Source organism: Ranitomeya imitator, chromosome 3 (assembly GCF_032444005.1).
Source record: "Ranitomeya imitator isolate aRanImi1 chromosome 3, aRanImi1.pri, whole genome shotgun sequence".
Lineage (NCBI taxonomy): Eukaryota > Metazoa > Chordata > Amphibia > Anura > Dendrobatidae > Ranitomeya > Ranitomeya imitator.
This window is the reverse complement of record NC_091284.1, coordinates 94,037,807-94,061,009: the sequence shown is the minus strand read 5'-3', so window position 1 is coordinate 94,061,009 and position 23,203 is coordinate 94,037,807. Positions and strand designations below refer to the sequence as shown.

Genomic DNA, 23,203 nt, shown 5'->3' with positions numbered 1-23,203 from the left:
CTGGTGGGTGCCATAGAACTAGTACTAGCAGCTGTGAGGATCGTGACCCTATTGGGGCTGGTGAGTGCCATAGAACTAGCGCAAGGAGCTGTGAGGAATATGACCCTGTTGGTGCTTGTGAGTGTCATGGAACTAGAGCAAGGAGCTGGGAGGATCATGACCCTATTGGGGCTGGTGGGTGCCATAGAACTAGTACTAGCAGCTGTGAGGATCGTGACCCTATTGGGGCTGGTGGGTGCCATAGAACTAGTACTAGAAGCTGTGAGGATCATGACCCTATTGGGGCTGGTGAGTGTCATGGAACTAGAGCAAGGAGCTGGGATGATCGTGACCCTATTGGGGCTGGTGGGTGCCATAGAACTAGTACTAGCAGCTGTGAGGATCGTGACCCTATTGGGGCTGGTGAGTGCCATAGAACTAGCGCAAGGAGCTGTGAGGATAGTGACCCTATTGGGGCTGGTGGGTGCCATGGAACTAGCGCAAGGAGCTGGGAGGATCGTGACCCTATTGGGGCTGGTGGGTGCCAAAGAACTAGTACGAGCAGCTGTGAGGATCGTGATACTATTGGGGCTGGTGGGTGCCATAGAACTAGCACAAGGAGCTGGGAGGATCGTGACCCTATTGGGGCTGGTGGGTGCCATGGAACTAGCGCAAGGAGCTGGGAGGATCGTGACCCTATTGGGGCTGATGGGTGCCATAGAACTAGTACTAGCAGCTGTGAGGATCGTGACCCTATTGGGGCTGGTGAGTGCCATAGAACTAGCACAAGGAGCTGTGAGGATCGTGACCCTATTGGGGCTGGTGGGTGCCATAGAACTAGTACGAACAGCTGTGAGGATCGTGACCCTATTGGGGCTGGTTGGTGCCATAGAACTAGTACGAGCAGCTGTGAGGATTGTGACCCTATTGGGGCTGGTGAGTGCCATAGAACTAGCGCAAGGAGCTGTGAGGATTGTGACCCTATTGGGGCTGGTGAGTGCCATAGAACTAGTACGAGCAGCTGTGAGGATTGTGACCCTATTGGGGCTGGTGAGTGCCATAGAACTAGCGCAAGGAGCTGTGAGGATCGTGACCCTATTGGGGCTGGTGAGTGCCATGGAACTAGGGCAAGGAGCTGTGAGGATCGTGACCCTATTGGGGCTGGTGAGTGCCATAGAACTAGCGCAAGGAGCTGTGAGGAATATGACCCTGTTGGTGCTTGTGAGTGTCATGGAACTAGAGCAAGGAGCTGGGAGGATCATGACCCTATTGGGGCTGGTGGGTGCCATAGAACTAGTACTAGCAGCTGTGAGGATCGTGACCCTATTGGGGCTGGTGGGTGCCATAGAACTAGTACTAGAAGCTGTGAGGATCATGACCCTATTGGGGCTGGTGAGTGTCATGGAACTAGAGCAAGGAGCTGGGATGATCGTGACCCTATTGGGGCTGGTGGGTGCCATAGAACTAGTACTAGCAGCTGTGAGGATCGTGACCCTATTGGGGCTGGTGAGTGCCATAGAACTAGCGCAAGGAGCTGTGAGGATAGTGACCCTATTGGGGCTGGTGGGTGCCATGGAACTAGCGCAAGGAGCTGGGAGGATCGTGACCCTATTGGGGCTGGTGGGTGCCAAAGAACTAGTACGAGCAGCTGTGAGGATCGTGATACTATTGGGGCTGGTGGGTGCCATAGAACTAGCACAAGGAGCTGGGAGGATCGTGACCCTATTGGGGCTGGTGGGTGCCATGGAACTAGCGCAAGGAGCTGGGAGGATCGTGACCCTATTGGGGCTGATGGGTGCCATAGAACTAGTACTAGCAGCTGTGAGGATCGTGACCCTATTGGGGCTGGTGAGTGCCATAGAACTAGCACAAGGAGCTGTGAGGATCGTGACCCTATTGGGGCTGGTGGGTGCCATAGAACTAGTACGAACAGCTGTGAGGATCGTGACCCTATTGGGGCTGGTTGGTGCCATAGAACTAGTACGAGCAGCTGTGAGGATTGTGACCCTATTGGGGCTGGTGAGTGCCATAGAACTAGCGCAAGGAGCTGTGAGGATTGTGACCCTATTGGGGCTGGTGAGTGCCATAGAACTAGTACGAGCAGCTGTGAGGATTGTGACCCTATTGGGGCTGGTGAGTGCCATAGAACTAGCGCAAGGAGCTGTGAGGATCGTGACCCTATTGGGGCTGGTGAGTGCCATGGAACTAGGGCAAGGAGCTGTGAGGATCGTGACCCTATTGGGGCTGGTGAGTGCCATGGAAGTAGCGCAAGGAGCTGTGAGGATCGTGACCCTATTGGGGCTGGTGAGTGCCATGGAACTAGCGCAAGGAGCTGTGAGGATCGTGACCCTATTGGGGCTGGTGAGTGCCATGGAAGTAGCGCAAGGAGCTGTGAGGATCGTGACCCTATTGGGGCTGGTGGGTGCCATGGAACTAGGGCAAGGAGCTGTGAGAATCGTGACCCTATTGGGGCTGGTGGGTGTCATGGAACTAGCACAAGCAGCTGTGAGAATCGTGACCCTATTGGGGCTGGTGGGTGCCATGGAACTAGCACAAGCAGCTGTGAGAATCGTGACCCTATTGGGGCTGGTGGGTGCCATGGAACTAGCGTAAGGAGCTGTGAGGAATGTGACCCTGTTGGGGCTGGTGGGTGCCATAGTGCTAGTACGAGCAGCTGTGAGGATCGTGACCTTATTGGGGCTGGTGAGTGCCATGGAACTAGCGTAAGGAGCTGTGAGAATCGTGACCCTATTGGGGCTGGTGGGTGCCACAGGATTAGTACGAGCAGCTGTGAGGATCGTGACCCTGGTGGGTGCCATAGAGCTAGTGCAAGCAGCTGTGAGGATCGTGACCTATTTTCAACCTTCCACTTATATACTTAATTGTCATGAGTCATAATTCAGTTTGCACTGAGTAGGAGAGAAGCCACAGAACATTCCCAGCAAGACACAGCAAGTCAAGCTGAGAAGTACAAGGATCTTGAGCCAAGGGGATGAGTTCACATCGTGACTATGAACCTTAACTAGGGCAACCAATCATCACATGGACACCGGACGGCTGTTATCATTAGATCTGATGTTAATCCATTAGAGCACATACCTTTGGCTAGTTTTTTTTTTTATCACATGAAAACTATTCGTTCCAGCTTAGCAAGACTTGTTGAAACTAATGAAATACAACCATAAGCAAGCTCATCCTGGATCATGTGTATGGAGCTTGAGTGGTGGCACGTCAAGTCCCCATGTGTCACTCTGGGATGTCTTCATTGAAGATGTCTATAGAAATATTCTTATAAAGTGGTGTACATGGGACAGGGAAATAATTTTTTGTTTTTCTGAGTGATACCGCAAGTGCGTAAACATATATGGACGTAGGTACATCATGGTCCATATATAACACTGTGTGCAGAATTATTAAGCAGTGATGATTTCGACCATATCATCATTTTTATGCAGATTTTCCAACTCCGCGCTGTGTAACCTTGAATGCTTATTGAATGAAGCAGATCAGGTGATGGGTATTTATGTAATGGGGGGAATAAGGTCTGAAACACCGTTTATCAAGGTGTGCAGAATTTTTAGGCAACTTGCTTTCCTTTTTCCATTTAGGCAAAATGGGTAAAAAACTTTTTAACTGACTCTGAAAAGTAAAAACAAAATTGTACAGAGGGAGCAGCACTCTTGAAATTGCTAAGATGTTGGGGCACAATCGCAGAACCATCAAAAGCTTTGTTGCAAATAGCAGGGTCACAAAAACTAGTTGAGAAAAGACCAGTTTCAGAGTAAAACACACCTTAATAGCACTACCGACTAGTCAGACAGGCGGGTACTTGGTGGCATCTCCCTGCCCGCTGCCATGGATTGGCAGGTATCTTCCTGCATGCACTTCTTGTGAGAGCCATGTTACTCCAGGGCAACGTCTCTAAAACGCAGGAGCACCAGATATATCTGGCTGATATCGTACAGCTGGTGTCTGATACATGCAGCCTGTGGATCAAGCAGTATGTATCAGCTGTCAGGTTCCCTTTAAGTAAGCTAAAATGAGTTTTCCAGTCTCAGAAAAAAAGTCTGCAGGCGTTATACAGTATGTGATTTCACACTGCCGAATCCTGCGTGCTCTGTGCATGCTACCTCAATTCCCCATGTGGGAGGGTTGTTGCATGATGGCATGTGTGAGATTTGCTTGCTTGTGGTCATATACCAACTAGTCTTCTCTGGCTTCTCTCTATTCTTTACAAATTGAAAGAAGCTGAGTTAGAAATCCCAAATGAATGGAAAATACAGGGGAATGGTGACAGCATGTGCATCTCATAGTGCTGGACAACCCCTTTAAAAGTTATTTTAACTGACGAACGAGCGTTTTGGGTAATCTAGTTAAACTGGCTGGTAGGAAGCCAGTGGTCCAAGGAACACTCATTACAATTATCTGCCAGTGTAAATGGACTTCCAAAAGGTTGTCCACTACTCAGAATAGTCGCATGGGAGACTAGTTGGACAGGTGAGTCTCCAGCGGCCTCTCCCAGCTTGTTCCCCAGGAGTGACAGATATTTCCATATACGCACACAGCGAGAAATCTGTCACTCCAGGATAGCAGGTGTGGACAGGTAAGTCATTGGGGACCTACCTGTCCAACTAGTCTCCCGTGCAGCTCAGTCATTGGCATGTTTTATAGGGAATCTCTCAGTAAGATCAACCACCCTCCTAAGCCGTCTATATGGGCATGTAAATTATAGAAGGTTGAACAAAATTACAAATTGATATCTGCGATCCAATCTATTAATCCAGAGAAATCCACATTTTTCTAATATATAAATAAGCTGTTAAGATCTATGGGCTGAACATAGATCTCCCTGAGAATCTGCCTCGCACTTATTTTAAATGAAAGGAGGCATTACATCAGATTGGAGCAAATCTAGTTTATGAGCATTGCTGTACATATCTATTCTCACACAAGAACATATTTGGCGAAAGTTTTAATTTTACCAAGACAATTCTGTGAACTGGATTGCAAAAAAAAAGGGGACTGGTTTACCAAGAACACACCAAAACACATCTGTGAAATTCATGTAAAGTGACAGTGTTTCTTATTTCAAAGTGTTACTCCAGTCCAAGAAGGAAAACAAAACGTTTTTAGGGAGAAGGGACCTTTAAAATACAGGCAGAGGCGCAAGCACGCATACCTGACCAGCCACGACGACCAGGGCCAGCGTCACCAACCAAGCGCACACAGGCAAGTGCCAAGACCTTGTGTGAACAGGTGGGCCCACTTGCCATCGGGGACACCAGCATGCTATGAAGCCGTGTGTCAGGGGAGCCAGGTGCCAGCGTGGGCACCCCATAAATACTCACCTCTCCTCATTCCCCGCAGCTCCAGCAGTATCTTCAGCGTCTTCTGACTCTGTCAGGGCTGAGGGCGCAATGATGTCACTACAGCGCACTCTGTGTCAAGCAGTACAGAGAGTCAGAAGATGCTGAGGAGAATGGACCTGCAGGGAATGGGAAAGGTGAGTATTTGATTTTTTTAAAATGTATGCAGCATTATATGGGTCCCATTATACTGTATGGAGCATTATATGGGGACGATTATGTACTGTATGGAGAATTATATGGAGGCCATTATATACTGTAAGGAGCAATTATACTGTATGGAGCAATATATGGGGCCATTATACTCTATGGTATTATATAAGGTGTGCATTATTCTGTATAGTGCATTATATGTAGTGATTACTGTATGGAGCCATATATGAGGCCCATTATACTGTATGGTGCATTATATGGAGCCCATTATACTGTGTGGAGCCATATATGGTGGCCATTATATTTTATGGAGAATTATATGGGGCCCATTATGCTGTCTGGAGCACTATATGGGGCCCATTATACTGTATGGAGCGTTATATGGAGCCCATTATACTCTATGTAACATTATATTTTTGGAGTCAAGATGAATGCTGATTGCAGCTGTGACAGGGCGCTCTGCTCTTTGACAGGCCGTGCGCCAATATATATACATCATAGGCCGTAAAGGGGTTAAAGTGCACAAAGGGATCCAGGATGAATACAACACGGGCCTTGGATGGGACATTAAATAAAGGGACCCAGGCTGGGACATTAAATAAAGGGGCCCAGGATCTGGGACCTTATTAAAGGGGTGACATTCCTAGTATATGGGGATCAGTATGAGGAACATACGTTATTGGTTTATGGTGTCAAGTGGCGACATAATTATTGTAGGGGCCAATCGGGGGACATTATTAGGCTACGTTCACATTAGCGTTATGCATGTTTGTGTCGGGCGCCCCTATATTTAACATGGGGGACGCATGCATCTTTTTGTGCTGCGTTGTGCGACGCATGCGTTTTTTTTGCCGCAAGCGTCGGGCCAAGAAAACGCAACAAGTTGCATTTTTCTTGCGTCCAAATTTCGGCAAAAAACGACGCATGCGTCGCAAAACGCAGCGTTTTTGCGTGCGTTTTGTTGCGTTTTTGTTTGCGTTGTGCGTTGCGTCGCCGATGCAGCAGCGCACAACGCAAATGTGAACGTAGCCTAACTGCTGTAATTTAATGTTCTTTCAAGGATACTGCCTTCCATGGGAGGGGGGAGGGCAAAAAGGGGGTCCTGTTACTGTGTAGGGCAGCACTTTGTCACTTTTTTTCTTCACCTGACATAGTGTAGAAGTTATTTTCTGCAGAGACGAGTCTGGGAGTGAAGAAGTGATGGCAGTCTGCACATGATGAAGAAGAAAGTGAAGATGAATGACTTCAACTCTAGACATCACTGGTGAGTCAGTGTGTTTCCTGTGCCCTGATACTATATACAGAGCTCCTGTGTATAATATCACCGGTGGTCACTGTATTATCTGTACACTATATACAGAACTCCTGTGTATGATAGCACTGATAGGCACTGTTTTACCTGTATACTATATACACGTGAACTAGGAATATACTGTAATGTCACTGGTGATCATGACTGTATTACCTATACACTGATACTATAAATAGAGCTCCTGTATATAATGTCACTGGTGATCTATTATCATTGGGTTTTTCTTATTAAGGATTAGTATTGTAGTATTCAGTCACTATGTGAGGGTAATATGTGATCTGGTCATGGTGTGGTGGTATTTCTCTCCTGTATTTTGTATTATTCAGTCACTATGCGGTGGTAATATGTGGTCTGGTCATGGTGTGACTTTATTAATCCCCTGTATGTGGTATTATTAAGTCACTGTGTGGTGGTAATATGTGACTTGGTCATGCTGTGGTGGTATTTATACCTTGTATGTGATATTATTTGGTCACTATGTGATGGTAATGTCTGGTCTGAACACGGCGTAGCAGTATTTATCCCCTGTAAGTGGTGTTATTTGGCCACTATATGGTGGTAATATGTGGTCTGGTCATGGTGTTGCGGTATTTATCCACTGTATGTGGTATTATTTGGTCACTGTGTGGTGATAATATGTAGTCTGGTAACAGTGTGGCGGTAATTGTTCCTTGTATGTGGTATTATTGGTCTTGGTAAAGTGGATTGTGTTGTGTATGGAGGTCACTTGTTCTCTCTGATATGAATAAGGGGAAGATTCTTGATTTCCAATAGAGATATATACTTAGCTGTTTAACCCCTTCCTGTCCTGTGACTATTACACAGTAGCAGATATGCACTTACAGTGGTCCAAAGGTGTAAACAACTAATCACTTATCCTAAGGCCATGTTCATACATTCAGTATTTGGTCAGTATTTTGCCTCGGTATTTGTAATCCAAAACCAGGAGTGGATGATAAATACAGAAGTGGTGACGTGTTTCTATTATACTCTTTTGCTGATTGTTCCACTCGTGGTTTTGGCTTAAAAATACTGATGCAAAATACTGACCAAATACTGAATGTGTGAAAGTGGACAAGGGATAAGTGATAAGTTATTGATTGGTGGGGGTCTGACTGAATTGACCTGCACCGATCTGCAGAATGTGCAACTGTTATCCCCATTAGCATGGAGCGGCATGTACGACTCGACCACTGATCCATTCATTCCCTAAGTGGCTGCACTTGACTTTTTCTGGAAGCCCTGAAAGAGGATGACTGGAGCTGCGGTCAGACATCTCATCTGCCGCTCCATTTTAAAATGGGGATAAAAGTGCCCTGTCAAGGACAAAAGTTCCCCATTCTTCCGAGTGGTATGGTTTCCAATGGTTGGATTCCAACGGTCAATACACTGGGGAACACAATTTTTTAAGAGTTAGGTCAGACAACTGTTCTTAATTATTTTTTGGATGCTGAATCCAGAAATGATCTCAGTTTTTCTCTATCACGTCAAGTTTTTGAACTATAGGATTTTTGTCTTCTCAAAACTATGTAAACTACTGTACCTAAAAAGTGTTGTTTTTTTTTTTAAATAGTACAAATATGAACAAAAAATGAAATATATAAGAAATAGGCATGACAAAGTTGTGACACTACTCTTACAAGTTGCCACGTAGCTCTATATGAGTCGAATTGTAATCAGATAACAAGTCTTATTACAGATATCAGTGCAATTGTGCTTCTCTGGCAGGTAAGTTGTGTAGGAAAAACTTGACGTGCTAGAAAAAAACTAACTACATTTTTGGAATCAGCATGCCAATTTTAGTATAAATCAGCTCAAAAACCTAACTCAACAGAAAATGTTTTTCAAATTGTTCCCCTGTGAAGTTATCACCTACCTGACCTGTGGATTGGTGACAACTTGTTTTCATCAAAGAACCCTTTAATGCAAACTACCGTAATTGTACATCCCAGTTATGGTGGCGCACAGTAGATGTGCAGGAGCTGTCTGTGTTTTACAGTCGACGCTCCACTATAACAATGATAACAGCTAACAGGTATTTGCGTATAGCTGTAGGGTGGGCCCCTGAAATCCATTCCCCTTGTGGGCCCCAGACACCCCAGTCCAACCCTGGGGGCACACCACAGTTAAGATGCAAAGAATTAACTAAGGGGGTAATCAATTATCCTAATCAATTATTTTTATCTGAGTACAAACCACCCATTTATTAAGACTGGCGAGTACAATGCCAGTCTATGAACCAGGCTGCCCTATGTGCGCTTGTGAAGAAGCAATCCTGCAGTCGTGAAAGCGACTTTTTGTAGGACAACTGAATATTCTGGGAATGCGAGCTATTACATGTCACATGTTAGAACAATATGCCACTAATCTTACATGGGAAATCTCCATACAACAGATTGACCAAAGAATTGTGAACGCATCATGTTCAGTTATGGAGAATATTCTGTTACTTCACTGGTAAATTTGATCCGGGTTAATTTCTACTTGAGACAATGTTCTGCTCAGTTCAAAGAAGTGTGAGCACCCAGAAATGGCTGGAAGTTCTTAGAATAATATGAGGTTAGGCAATAGTACGTCAGATGCAGGGCTACCTACACTATAATATGCGCCTCTTCCATATGTGATAGTAATTCCCAGAACACTGTTTTTTTTAGATGGGACTTAATTGATTATATTAAACTATGAAGCATATTTTTGAATAATTACCATCTTCTCAAAGCTCAATAATAGTGGTTTTACCACCTCGATATAAGATTATACTGCATAAAAAATTATTTTTGCCTGTGCTTTTACATCTACACTTCTCAAAATTATGATGGGAACACAGAAGCATCATAGTATAACCACAAGTGAATTATAGACACTGGCTATCAATCTGTCCAGGTGGGAAGCAGAAACCATTGTGAATCATTGTTACTTGCTCTGCTGCACTAGAGAGGCAACAGTAAGACACCCCCACAACAGGCAATTGCTCTCTCCTTATCCTTCCTGACTGATTTTTCTCTAATTTTGCATTTTGCCAGCGTCGCTGTCACTACTGGTAGCATTAGGTGGTATTTGCAACCCTTTCAGGTTGCATGGGTTGTTCAGCTCCTTTCTATAGGATGGCACATCCATACCTGTCCTCTCAAGATTTGCTGTGACTTCTAGAACAGACTCAAGAGCATGGAGCATATATCAGAACATGGCCCATTACATGAGGAGAGTTAGACAGGGCAGTAAAAGGGCATCAGCCCAGCAGAAGGACTGGCATCTGCTCCTTTGTGTCTGGAGGAACACAAGGAGCACCGGCAGAGTCCTACAAAATGCTGTACACGACTTACTGATCTGCTTATTTTTTACCAAGTTGACATTAACAGAATCCAGGAGGGTGGCAGGTGGGACCAAACATTCTGTAGTGGGAGCTCTATTCACATCCCTGCACTGTGCAGCTCAGCTGTAATTCACCGGAGAACACCAAAATTGGCAATCTACCATTGGCTCTCTGTTCTCTTGACAGAACATGTGACAGACATAAACTAGTTTTGAGATGTTGTGGTGAACAATATGCCGCCTGCAACCTCATCCAGCATGACTACATTGCATGACCAAACCTCCACGCGACAGCCAATGGTACCCTGAGAGCCGTTAGACATTGAGATGAAATCCTCCATGTGACAGCCAATGGTACCCTAAGAGCAGCTAGACATTGGGATGAAATCCTCCACGCGACAGCCAATGGTACCCTGAGAATAGCTAGACATTGTGATGAAATCCACCACGCGACAGCCAATGGTACCCTGAGAGCCGTTAGACATTGGGATGAAATCCTCCACGTGACAGCCAATGGTACCCTGACAGCAGCTAAACATTGGGATGAAATCCTCCACGTGACAGTGAATGCTACCCTGACAGTAGTTAGATATTGGGATGAAATCCTCAGAGCCATTGTCAACCCTTACACTGGTGCAGTGGGCTCCATGGATTAGTGATTGTGCAGGACTTTGCACAGCCTCATGCGTAGTTGATGGATGATGAAGACATTCATGCCATTGACTGGCCCTCATGTTCCCCCGACATGAATCCAATTGAGAACCGCTGGGACATTATGTAACACTGCCAAATAGTGCCACAGACTATCCACTAGCTCACTGATCCCCTGATCCAGAACTTGGAGATCTGTCATATCATCAGTATCTTGACCAGATGTTATCAGGAGTGCATACAGGCATGTGTGTGCCATAAACATTATTGACTCAAATTATGAGTTTCAATGGTGTAATTTAAGCAAATAAAATCCATTTTTGATTTACAATTTTTTACTTTAATCTTCATGGAATTTGAAATCCAGCCCTCAATCGGGTGATGATTTTGATTTCCACTAACCACTGATACGTCATTTTGTTGCCAACAAATTATAAAATTTATATCAGATTTTTTTTTTATTTGATTGATCAAAATATGTTGTTTGATTTAAGCCTTTTCTCAATTTGTTTGAGCAGTGTAAGTACAGTCATGAAGAAAACTAAGTACACCCTCTAAATTCTATATTTTTACATATAAGAAATTAAAAAAAAATTCTGGTCCCTAGAAAGTCTTAAAATATAGCTGAAGAATGACATATGAAAAAATGCACTGTCTTTTTTTTTCTTATAATAAACTAAGCCAAAAAGCAGAAATAGTATGAGAAAATTAAGTACACCCCCATGAATCAATAGCTTGAAGAACCACTGTTAACAGAAAAACCTTGAAGCAATCATTTTCTGTATGAATCGGTGTCTCACGACATTCTGGAGGAATTTAGATAACTCTTCTTTACAACATTAAGTTTATTGAGGTTTGTTGGCCTTCTTTTATGCCCAGCTCTCCAAAGACCCCACCACAGAGGGCTGAATTCTGGACTTTGACCGGGTCATTACGACACCTTGATACTTTTCATTTTCAGGCATTCTGATTATAGATTTGCTGGTGTGCTGGTGATCATTTCGATCATTTCCCCATCGCATTACCCAGTTTTGGTCTGGCTTTATCTTTTGGAAGTATTGCCTCATATTTGACTCTAAAATAATTTGTTATACAGAAGAGTTCATGGTATACTAAATGTCTGCAAGCCCCCCAGTTCCTGTGACTGCAAACACGACCAAATCATCACCCCTCCACCACCAGACAGTTGTGATGTTGTGGTTGTACTGATATGATGTGTTGGGTTTCAGCCAAAAGTGTTACATTCCATGATGGCCAAACATCTCCACTCTGGTTTTGTCTGTCCAAAAGACATATATTCCAGAAGTCTTGTGATTTGTTCAGATACAAACTTCATTTGTGCCGTTGTGTTCTTTGTAGGAAGAAGAGCCTTTCCCCTTGCAACTCTTCCCAACATTCTATACTTGTCCAGTTTTTTTAATTGTCATGAACTTGAACATTTAACACGCCGAGGCCTTTAGAGTCTTAATTTAGCTCTTTTTTTTGCAATTTCCCTGACCATTGCGTGGTCTGAGCAGGAGGGGAATTTGCTGGGATGTTTTACTCCTTGGAATATTGCTAATGATTTGAATGATTTCCCCTTGTGAATAATCGTTATCACTGATTGTGAATAATCTTTAACAATGATTGACTCTGAATTGTTTGAAAATGACCTTATAACTGTTTCCAGATTTATTGGCAGCAACAAATGCTTCTTCTACTGTAGATAATTGCTTATGTATTTCCTCCTTTGCATTGTGTTAACACATACCTGATTGCTCCAGATTAGCAAACTACAAAAACTTCTGCTTTTAAATAGGTGGTCGTACTTGCTGATGAACACTTATTAAGGTCATTTGATAAGCCACACTTAGCTGCTACTTAAGGTACCTTTACACTAAACGACTTACCAACGATCACGACCAGCGATACGACCTGGCCGTGATCGTTGGTAAGTCGTTGTGTGGTCGCTGGGGAGCTGTCACACAGACAGCTCTCTCCAGCGACCAACGATCAGGGGAACGACTTCGGCATCGTTGAAACTGCCTTCAACGATGCCGAAGTCCCCCTGCAGCACCCGGGTAACCAGGGTAAACATCGGGTTACTAAGTGCAGGGCCGCGCTTAGTAACCCGATATTTACCCTGGTTACAATTGTAAAAGTAAAAAAAAAAACACTACATACTCACATTCTGATGTCGGTCACGTCCCACGCCGGAGTCCACAGGGTTAAAACTGCTTTCGGCAAGAGCGCTCCTAATGCACGCGCTGCTGCCGAGTTTCCCTGCACTGTGTCAGCACCGGCAGTAACAGCGGTGACGTCACCGCTGTGCTCTGCTTTACGGCTGGCGCTGACACAGTGGATGCCGGGGGACGTGACAGACATCAGAATGTGAGTATGTAGTGTTTTTTTTTTTTTTTACTTTTACAATGGCCCTGCGCTTAGTAACCCGATATTTACCCTGGTTACAAGTGAACACATCGCTGGATCGGTGTCACACACGCCGATCCAGCGATGACAGCGGGTGATCCAGCGACCAAAAAAAGGTCCTAATCATTCCCCAACGACCAACGATCTCCCAGCAGGGGCCTGATCGTTGGTCGCTGTCACACATAACGAGATCGTTGGCGGGATTGTTGCTACGTCACCAAAAGCGTGACGTTGCAACGATATCGTTAACGATATCATTATGTGTGACGGTACCTTTACACTCTACTTACTTAATTTTTCACACACTGCTTCTGCAGTTTGGTCTACATTTTGTTAACTAGATAATGGCAGAGTGTAATTTGTTATGTGTTGCTGAGTATTTGAGGTTTCTATTGTACCTAGTTTAAGACTATTTTTTTTAAATTGTTTCTTGATATGTAAAAATAACAGAATTCAATTTGTGGTGCTCTTAGTTTTTCTCATGACTGTATATATACATAAATACAAATTCTATTCATCTCATTCAATTTATGATAAGTCCTATTTTTTTCATAGTATTTTAATACTCACCACTTTAAATACTTGGTCTCTTCGTGCAAACATTCCAAACGCGATTATAAGTGCTCCTACCACAACTGCTGCCGCGATCGCTTCCACTGGAAGACCGGGCTGCCGATCTGTGAAAGAGACACTACATATTATTTTGACCGCATTGACTAACCCTATAATCCCGAGTACATCGATACTGCCCTTGTAAACCCAAAGTTATTGGATGGTTCTTGGTTTCTGTGAGCAATACAATCCATCATGAATACTATCATTGAGTGGTCGAATGGCTTTTAGCAAAAATGTTATTAGCATGACAATATTGTTAACTTTGCATGGTACCAAATTTGTAACAAGAACAGAAATAGAGCTTACGATTATAATTATGTTATAGATTTATGTTATATGAATCCATAATATGCAATCCATCCTGTTTTGTGCCCTTACTAAATATGGCTGCACACAAAGATACCAATTCATTAGGACTAGCATTGTGCACTCCAGTCTCAATGAACGTGTTTGCTAGAGAACGTGCATAATTCATTAAGAGGCGCGCACTATTTAATGTGCTAAGTGCTTCTCTAAACTGTCATGCGCCACCGCCAGAAATCTCCATCCAAAGATTTCTAGAATAAGTTACGCCATAAAGTGGCATCAATTTTCATGAATTTGTATGGCATGAATAGGTAGTCCAATATTGATGTAGTTGACCAGGACTGGAGCGTAAATGCCAAAAGTCACAGGAGGGGCTGTGATTTACCAAAGCTTTTTTGCCAGAAAAAGTTTTCAAAAGAGGTTGTGCAAAAATGTGATTTGGCAAGTTCACGCCCATCTCAACCGAGCCTCGAGAAAGTGGGTGCAGCAAGGCAGGGCAGGACATTGCGACCCTCTCTCATCAAATTCATGATGAGTGGCAGTGTTCATTATGCCACAAAGCTTACCCCAGCAGGGACTAGAGTAAGATGTGCCAAGGCGTAGATAGCATCACGCGCTACTATGAGTCTCACCTGATTCGTTAAGAGGCATGAGCCGCTTAATGAATCAATAGGGTCTACTCAAGAATGCTCCCTCCTCAAGACCAGCGAGAGAATCACCTGTCTTGATTAATCACCCCCACATTATTTTGGGACAATTTCCAAGTTGTGCAAAAAATAGTGATTTAAATTGTTTTAGGACAGAATTCTGGAATGCACACCAAAATAATAAATCGAGGCCAAAGTGCCTAAGGGTCAGTGATGACAATATACCGGTACATGGCAAATCTTCTTTTAGAGAAATATGTTAAGAGCTAAACTGCAAATGTGGGGATTCGTGGGTCAATTATGTGTGGATGCAGCTTCATGCTATTACTTTATAAGATGGAAACACTGATTAAATATAAATTCCATTTTTGATCTATCTAGCCAAAAATGATGACGTCTATTATAAATTTTGGCACGTTCCGCGCCACACTGAGAATAGTTTTTATTCTTTGCATCCACTTCACTGTATTGACAGGAATATTGGACCCTATTCATTAAGATGTTTACACCAGAATTATGGCATAAACACCTTAAAAAATGGAACTTGGAAGTTGAAAAAAATATTTGTGATTTTTGCCGTTCTTACACCAGCCAACCACCTTTGTCAAATTGTCAGGATGCGTCGTGGTTACATCTCCTGCTCTAATTCCTGAAAAGTAAGTTTAGTGGTCTAACTTACGCCAAAAGTGTACTCCAATCCCTGACTAGAGTACATTCCTGGCGGAAGTGCGTAGCACTTGTAAGATGCATATATTTCAGTAGGTGACATACATCCCTCAATGAATTGGGTGCATCCAAACCCATTACTCCCCTTCATTAAGACTGGTTTGTACAACTTCAGACTTAATTAATTGGGATTAATTGGCACGTGGCACCCAGCATTAAGTGGGATCTGTCCCCACCGACACCTATCCCAAACTGCTATATACTCCTCATTGCTTTGCAGTAAGTCTGAACAGTCTGCGCTGAATGGTATTAAAGCAGTTAGGAGTATTTGCTCATAATAGACTGAGTTTCTTTCTCCCGAATCTACTGGTCAATGATCAAATGGGATTCACCCAAGGGAGACAGCCTTCAGACGCCACAAGGAGATCAATAAATGCTATTAGACACTCCCACCATCATCATGGGTGACTTCAACATCCCCATTGATACCCTTCAGTCAACAGCCTCCAAACTTCTGTCCCTTACCTCATCCTTTGGACTTACTCAGTGGTCCTCCGCAGCCACCCACACGGATGGGCATACACTAGACCTGGTATTCACCCGTCTCTGCTCTCTATCTAACTTCACCACCTCCCCTCTCCCTCTATCCGACCACCATCTGCTCACCTTCTCATCCCTGTCCTCCTCACCAATCATCCATATCCAGCAACATGCGCACCCACGCAGAAACCTTGCACACCTAGACACCCACACACTCTCTGACTCCATCCTACCACTGGCATCCATATCCTCACTCCACGACACAGACAGTGCTGCTGCTTTCTACAATGCCACTCTCGCATCAGCTATTGACACGGTTGCCCCTCTCGTCCATGGCAGAGCGCGACGTATCAATAGACAACCTTGGCATAATAACACCACCAAAAAGCTAAGGCAAGTGTCCAGGGTTGCGGAGCGGCGTTGGAAGAGAACACACTCGCAAGACGACTTCACTGTATTCAAACAAGCAACAATCGCTATTAAATCTGCACTCACCTCTGCTAAACAGGCCTACTTCACAACCCTCGTATCTTCCCTATCCCACAACCCCAAACAGTTATTCAAAACATTTAACTCCCTCCTCCGCCCCCCACTGCCCCCTCCAACCTCCCTCATCTCTGCTGAGGACTTTGCCACACACTTTAAAAATAAGATCGACCAGACAAGGCAAGACTTTATTGTTCAACCACCACAACCCCTTTGTATACCAGACCAATGCCCAAACCCCATAACCTCCCTATCCAACATCACTGAAGGGGGACTTAATTGTCTCCTCTCCAAATCCCACCTCACCACCTGTGCGCTCGACCCCATCCCATCCCACCTCCTCCCCAACCTCACCACCACACTTATCCCATCCCTAACCCACCTCTTCAACCTATCACTAACTTCTGGCACCTTCCCCTCTGCGTTCAAACATGCCACAATCACGCCTATCCTTAAAAAGCCAACCCTCGATCCAACTGCTATGTCCAGCTATCGCCCAATATCGCTGCTCCCATTTGCTTCCAAACTCCTGGAGCAGCACGTCCATGCTGAACTCTCCTCCCACCTCTCATCTAACTTGTTGTACGACAATCTACAATCTGGTTTCCGCCCCCATCACTCAACTGAGACTGCCCTGACCAAAATCACTAACGACCTACTTACCGCCAAAGCTACTGGACAATACTCTGTACTCCTCCTTCTAGACCTGTCCTCTGCTTTCGACACAGTTGACCACTGCCTCCTACTACAGATCCTCTCCTCCTTTGGCATCAAAGACCTCGCCCTATCCTGGATCGCCTCGTACCTTTCCAACCGCACATTCAGCGTTTCCCACTCCCATACTACCTCCTCATCCCACCCTCTCTCTGTTGGAGTCCCCCAAGGCTCTGTTCTAGGACCCCTACTCTTCTCAATCTATACACTTGGCTTGGGACAACTCATAAAGTCCCATGGATTCCAGTACCACCTCTATGCTGACGACACTCAGATCTACCTCTCTGGCCCAGACGTCACCGCTCTGCTGTCCAGAATCCCAGAGTGCCTATCAGCCATATCCTCCTTCTTCTCCTCTCGCTTCCTCAAACTCAATGTGGACAAATCTGAACTCATCATCTTTCCTCCATCCCACAAATCTTCCTTACTTGACCTATCTATCGCAGTCAATGACATCATGCTTTCCCCTGTACCAGAAGTCCGCTGCCTCGGAGTAACCTTCGACTCTGCCCTGTCCTTCAAACCACACATCCAAGCTCTTTCCACCTCCTGTCGCCTCCAGCTCAAAAATATCTCCAGGATCCGTCCTTTCCTCAACCCCCAATCTACTAAAATGCTTGTGCACGCCCTCATCATTTCCCGCCTTGACTACTGCAACATCCTTTTCTGTGGCCTCCCTGCTAACACCCTTGCACCTCTCCAGTCCATCCTTAACTCTGCTGCCCGACTAATCCATCTCTCTCCTCGCTACTCCTCCGCTTCCCCCCTCTGCAAATCTCTTCACTGGCTCCCATTCCCTCAGCGTATCCAGTTCAAATTGCTAATACTGACCTACAAAGCCATCCACAACCTGTCTCCTCCATATATCTCTGAACTAATCTCTCGATATCTTCCCTCACGTGACCTCCGGTCCTCCCAAGACCTCCTTCTCTCCTCCACACTTATTCGCTCCTCATCCAATCGCCTCCAAGACTTCTCCCGAATATCCCCCATCCTCTGGAACTCTCTGCCCCAACACGTCCGACTATCAACCACAGTCGGATCCTTCAGACGGAACCTGAAAACTCATCTCTTCAGGAAAGCCTACAGCCTGCACTGACACCGCTGCTGCCTCATCACCAACGAAGCTACCGCCTCACCAACACCGGAGCTACCGCCTCACCAACACCGGAGCTCCTGCAACCCTCAACCTACTGTCTCCTTCCCCATAATCCTGTAGAATGTAAGCCCGCAAGGGCAGGGTCCTCGCCCCTCTGTATCAGTCCGTCATTGTTAGTTTGTTTACTGTATGTGATATTTGTAACTTGTATGTAACCCATTCTCATGTACAGCACCATGGAATCAATGGTGCTATATAAATAAATAAATAATAATAATAATAATAATAATAATAACATAACAAAAACTCCAACAGCTTTAATTTCACTTGATGCCGAGAAGGCCTTTGATCGGATTGATTGGGGCTTCAAATTTGGATGAAATCAAAAACTAGTGACCACTATTATGGCTTTATATTCCAACCCAAGTGTAAAAATATTCTTCAACAATCATACCTCGAACTCCTTTACTATTACAAATGGCACTAGGCAGGGGTGCCCCCTGTCACCCTTACTTTTTAATCTAGCCCTTGAACCCCTAGCCGAACACATCCACAGTAACGACCAAATCAAAGGTATACATACCCACCGTAAGGAACATAAAATCAGCCTATTCGCCGATGACATCATATTGACACTAACTGACCCTCACAATTCTACATCTGAGGTCTTCAACGAATTTGACAAATTCTCAGACTTATCCAACTATAAAATCAACCAGTTAAAATCGAATATTCTCCCCCTCAACCTTGATACTAAACAAATAGATGTAATAAAGAAAAAAACATCTCTTAACTGGTGTGACAAAGAGATTCCCTACTTAGGCATTACTCTTTGCAATAACCTCCAGCATATGATGAAGGTAAATCTGAGAAAATGGACTGAATCAGTAAGTAAGGATTGTTCAATTTTCAAAGAGAAAGTACTTTCATGGTGGGGGAAGAATTACACTCTAAAAACATTTATCCTCCCAAAAATTTTATATGTCCTCCGATGCCTGCCTCTGCCCATCCCCGTCATTCTTTTGACAAACATTCAAACCATGTTAAACACATTTTTGTGGGGAGGAAAAAGAGCTAGGACTTCTACCCTATAATTATACAAGAAAAAAGGGAACGGGGGCATGGGCCTTCCCAACATTATTGCACATTACCAAACCCTGCAGATCAAACAAAGTGCTCATTGGATTTTTCACCATGAGCCTCCAGCTTGGTTCGACTTAGAACTACCGTATTTTTAAATAATGGTGAACAACTAAGTAACATTATTATTCAAGCAATCTCAAACCATCTTCCCAACCTTAATGCCCATCCTTTATTCCTTGCCATTGCCCAAGCATGACACAAAGTCTCCAAACCAAAGAGACGGATACACAAATTCTCCATTCTAAAAAACTTACCCCTCATTCTCATTTTTAGCCTCACTAACAAAACTCTCCCTGCCATTTGGTTAGAATTGAAAATTACAAAATTGGGGGATATCCACAACAGCTCTAATTTCCTAGATTTCATATCGCTGAGGAAAAACTTCAACGTCTACCCTAACCTACTGTATTCTCACCCATCCCTTGTAGATTGTGAGCCTTCGCGGGCAGGGTCCTCATTCCTCCTGTACCAGTTATGACTTGTATTGTTTAACCCCTTCCCGACCCATGACGCCACGTAGGCGTCATGAAAGTCGGTGCCAATCCGACCCATGACGCCTATGTGGCGTCATGGAAAGATCGCGTCCCTGCAGGCCGGGTGAAAGGGTTAACTCCCATTTCACCCGATCTGCAGGGACAGGGGGAGTGGTAGTTTAGCCCAGGGGGGGTGGCTTCACCCCCTCGTGGCTACGATCGCTCTGATTGGCTGTTGAAAGTGAAACTGCCAATCAGAGCGATTTGTAATATTTCACCCATTATAACGGGTGAAATATTACAATCCAGCCATGGGCGATGCTGCAATATCATCGGCCATGGCTGGAAATACTAGTGTGCCCCCACCCCACCCCACCGATCGCCCCCCCAGCCCACCGATCTGGCCGGTACACTGCTCCCGCTCCCCTCCGTCCAGTGCTCCGCTCCCCCCCGTGCTCTTGTCCGCTCCCCCGTGCTCCAATCACCCCCCCGTGCTCCAATCACCCCCCCTGCACTCCGATCCACCCCCCTCCGTGCTCCGTTCCACCCCCCCGTGCTCCGTTCCAGCCCCCCCGTGCTCCGTTCCACGCCTGCCGCGCTCCGATTCCCCCCCGTGCTCCGATCCCCCCCCCGTGGTCCCCCCCCACCCCATCATACTTACCGATCCTGCCGGCGTCCCGTCCGTCTTCTCCCTGGGCGCCGCCATCTTCCAAAATGGCGGGCGCATGCGCAGTACGCCCGCCGAATCTGCCGGCCGGCAGATTCGTTCCAAAGTGCATTTTGATCACTGAGATAGATTATATCTCAGTGATCAAAATAAAAAAAATAATAAATGACCCCCCCCCCTTTGTCACCCCCATAGGTAGGGACAATAAAAAAATAAAGAAATTTTTTTTTCCACTAATGTTAGAATAGGGGTAGGGGTAGGGTTAGGGTTAGGGCTAGGGTTAGGGCTAGGGTTAGGGTTTTGGTATGTGCACACGTATTCTGGTCCTCTGCGGATTTTTCCGCTGCGGATTTGATAAATGCGCAGTGCTAAACCGCTGCGGATTTATGGCGGATTTACCGCGTTTTTTCTGCACATTTCACTGCGGTTTTACAATTGCGATTTTCTATTGGAGCAGTTGTAAAACCGCTGCGGAATCCGCACAAAGAAGTGACATGCTGCAGAATGTAAACCGCTGCGTTTCCGTGCAGTTTTTCCGCAGCATGTGTGCAGCGATTTTTGTTTCCCGTAGGTTTACATTGAACTGTAAGCTCATGGGAAACTGCTGCTTTTCCGCAGCATGTGCACATACCTTTAGAATTAGGCCATGTGCACACGGTGCGGATTTGGCTGCGGATTGGCCGCTGCGGATTCGCAGCAGTGTTCCATCAGGTGTACAGTACCATGTAAACATATGAAAAACCAAATCCGCTGTGCCCATGGTGCGGAAAATACCGCGCGGAAACGCTGCGTTGTATTTTCCGCAGCATGTCAATTCTTTGTGCGGATTCCGCAGCGTTTTACACCTGTTCCTCAATAGGAATCCGCAGGTGAAATCCGCACAAAAAACACTGGAAATCCGCGGAAAATCCGCAGGTAAAACGCAGTGCCTTTTACCCGCGGATTTTTCAAAAATGGTGCGGAAATATCTCACACGAATCCGCAACGTGGGCACATAGCCTTAGGGTTAGGGTTGGAATTAGGGTAGGGATTAGGGTTGTGATTAGGGTTATGGCTACAGTTGGGATTAGGGTTAGGGGTGTGGGGGGGTTAGTGTTGGAGGTAGAATTGAGGGGTTACCACTGATTAGGCACATCAGGGGTCTCCAAACGCAACATGGCGCCACCATTGATTCCAGCCAATCTCGTATTCAAAAAGTCAAATGGTGCTCCCTCACTTCCGAGCCCTGACGTGTGCCCAAACAGTGGTTTACCCCCACATATGGGGTACCAGCATACTCAGGATAAACTGCGCAACAATTACTGGGGTCCAATTTCTCCTGTTACCCTTGTGAATCTAAAAAAATGCTTGCTAAAACAAAATTTTTGAGGAAAGAAAAATGATTTTTTATTTTCACGGCTCTGCGTTGTAAACGTCTGTGAAGCACTTGGGGGTTCAAAGTGCTCACCACATATCTAGATAAGTTCCTTGGGGGGTCTAGTTTCTAAAATGGGGTCACTTGTGGGGGGTTTCTACTGTTTAGGCACACCAGGGGCTCTGCAAACGCAATGTGACGCCCGCAGACCATTCCATCAAAGTCTGCATTTCAAAAGTCACTACTTCCCTTCTGAGCCCCGACGTGTGCCCAAACAGTGGTTTACCCCCACACATGGGGTATCAGCGTACTCAGGAGAAACTGGACAACAACTTTTGGGGTCCAATTTCTCCTGTAACCCTTGGGAAAATAAAAAATTCTGGGCTAAATAATTATTTTTGAGGAAAGAAAACGTATTTATTATTTTCACGGCCCTGCATTATAAAGTTCTATGAAGCACTTGGGGGTTCAAAGTGCTCACCACACATCTAGATAAGTTCCTTTCGGGGTCTAGTTTCCAAAATGGGGTCACTTGTGGGGGGTTTCTACTGTTTAGGCACATCAGGGGCTCTGCAAACGCAACGTGACGCCCGCAGAGCATTCCATCAAAGTCTGCATTTCAAAACGTCACTACTTCAATTCCGAGCCCCGGCATGTGCCCAAACAGTAGTTTACCCCCACATATGGGGTATCACCGTACTCAGGAGAAACTGGACAACAAATACTGGGGTCAAATTTCTCCTGTTACCCTTGGGAAAATTAAAAAATTCTGGGCTAAATAATTATTTTTGAGGAAAGAAAACGTATTTATTATTTTCACGGCTCTGCATTATAAACTTCTGTGAAGCACTTGGGGGTTCAAAGTGCTCACCACACATCTAGATAAGTTCCTTTCGGGGTCTAGTTTCCAAAATGGGGTCACTTGTGGGGGGTTTCTACTGTTAAGCCACATCAGGGGCTCTGCAAACACAACGTGACGCCCACAGAGCATTCCATCAAAGTCTGCATTTCAAAACGTCACTACTTCCCTTCTGAGCCCCGACGTGTGCCCAAACAGTGGTTTACCCCCACACATGGGGTATCAGCGTACTCAGGAGAAACTGGACAACAACTTTTGGGGTCCAATTTCTCCTGTAACCCTTGGGAAAATAAAAAATTCTGGGCTAAATAATTATTTTTGAGGAAAGAAAACGTATTTATTATTTTCACGGCTCTGCATTATAAACTTCTATGAAGCACTTGGGGGTTCAAAGTGCTCACCACACATCTAGATAAGTTCCTTTGGGGGTCTAGTTTCCAAAATGGGGTCAT

The 23,203-nt window shown here is 45.2% G+C and overlaps 1 protein-coding gene across 2 annotated transcripts in view; it reads right to left on the bottom strand.

Moving 5' to 3' along the window:
• The window catches only part of TMIGD1 (transmembrane and immunoglobulin domain containing 1), a 58,924-nt gene that overhangs the window by 5,805 nt on the left and 29,916 nt on the right, over positions 1 to 23,203 (bottom strand). For both annotated transcript variants that reach the window (XM_069761155.1, XM_069761156.1), the window contains exon 5: positions 13,753 to 13,859. In XM_069761155.1, the coding sequence (XP_069617256.1) occupies positions 13,753 to 13,859 (107 nt within the window). The remainder of the gene's footprint in view (positions 1 to 13,752; positions 13,860 to 23,203) is intronic.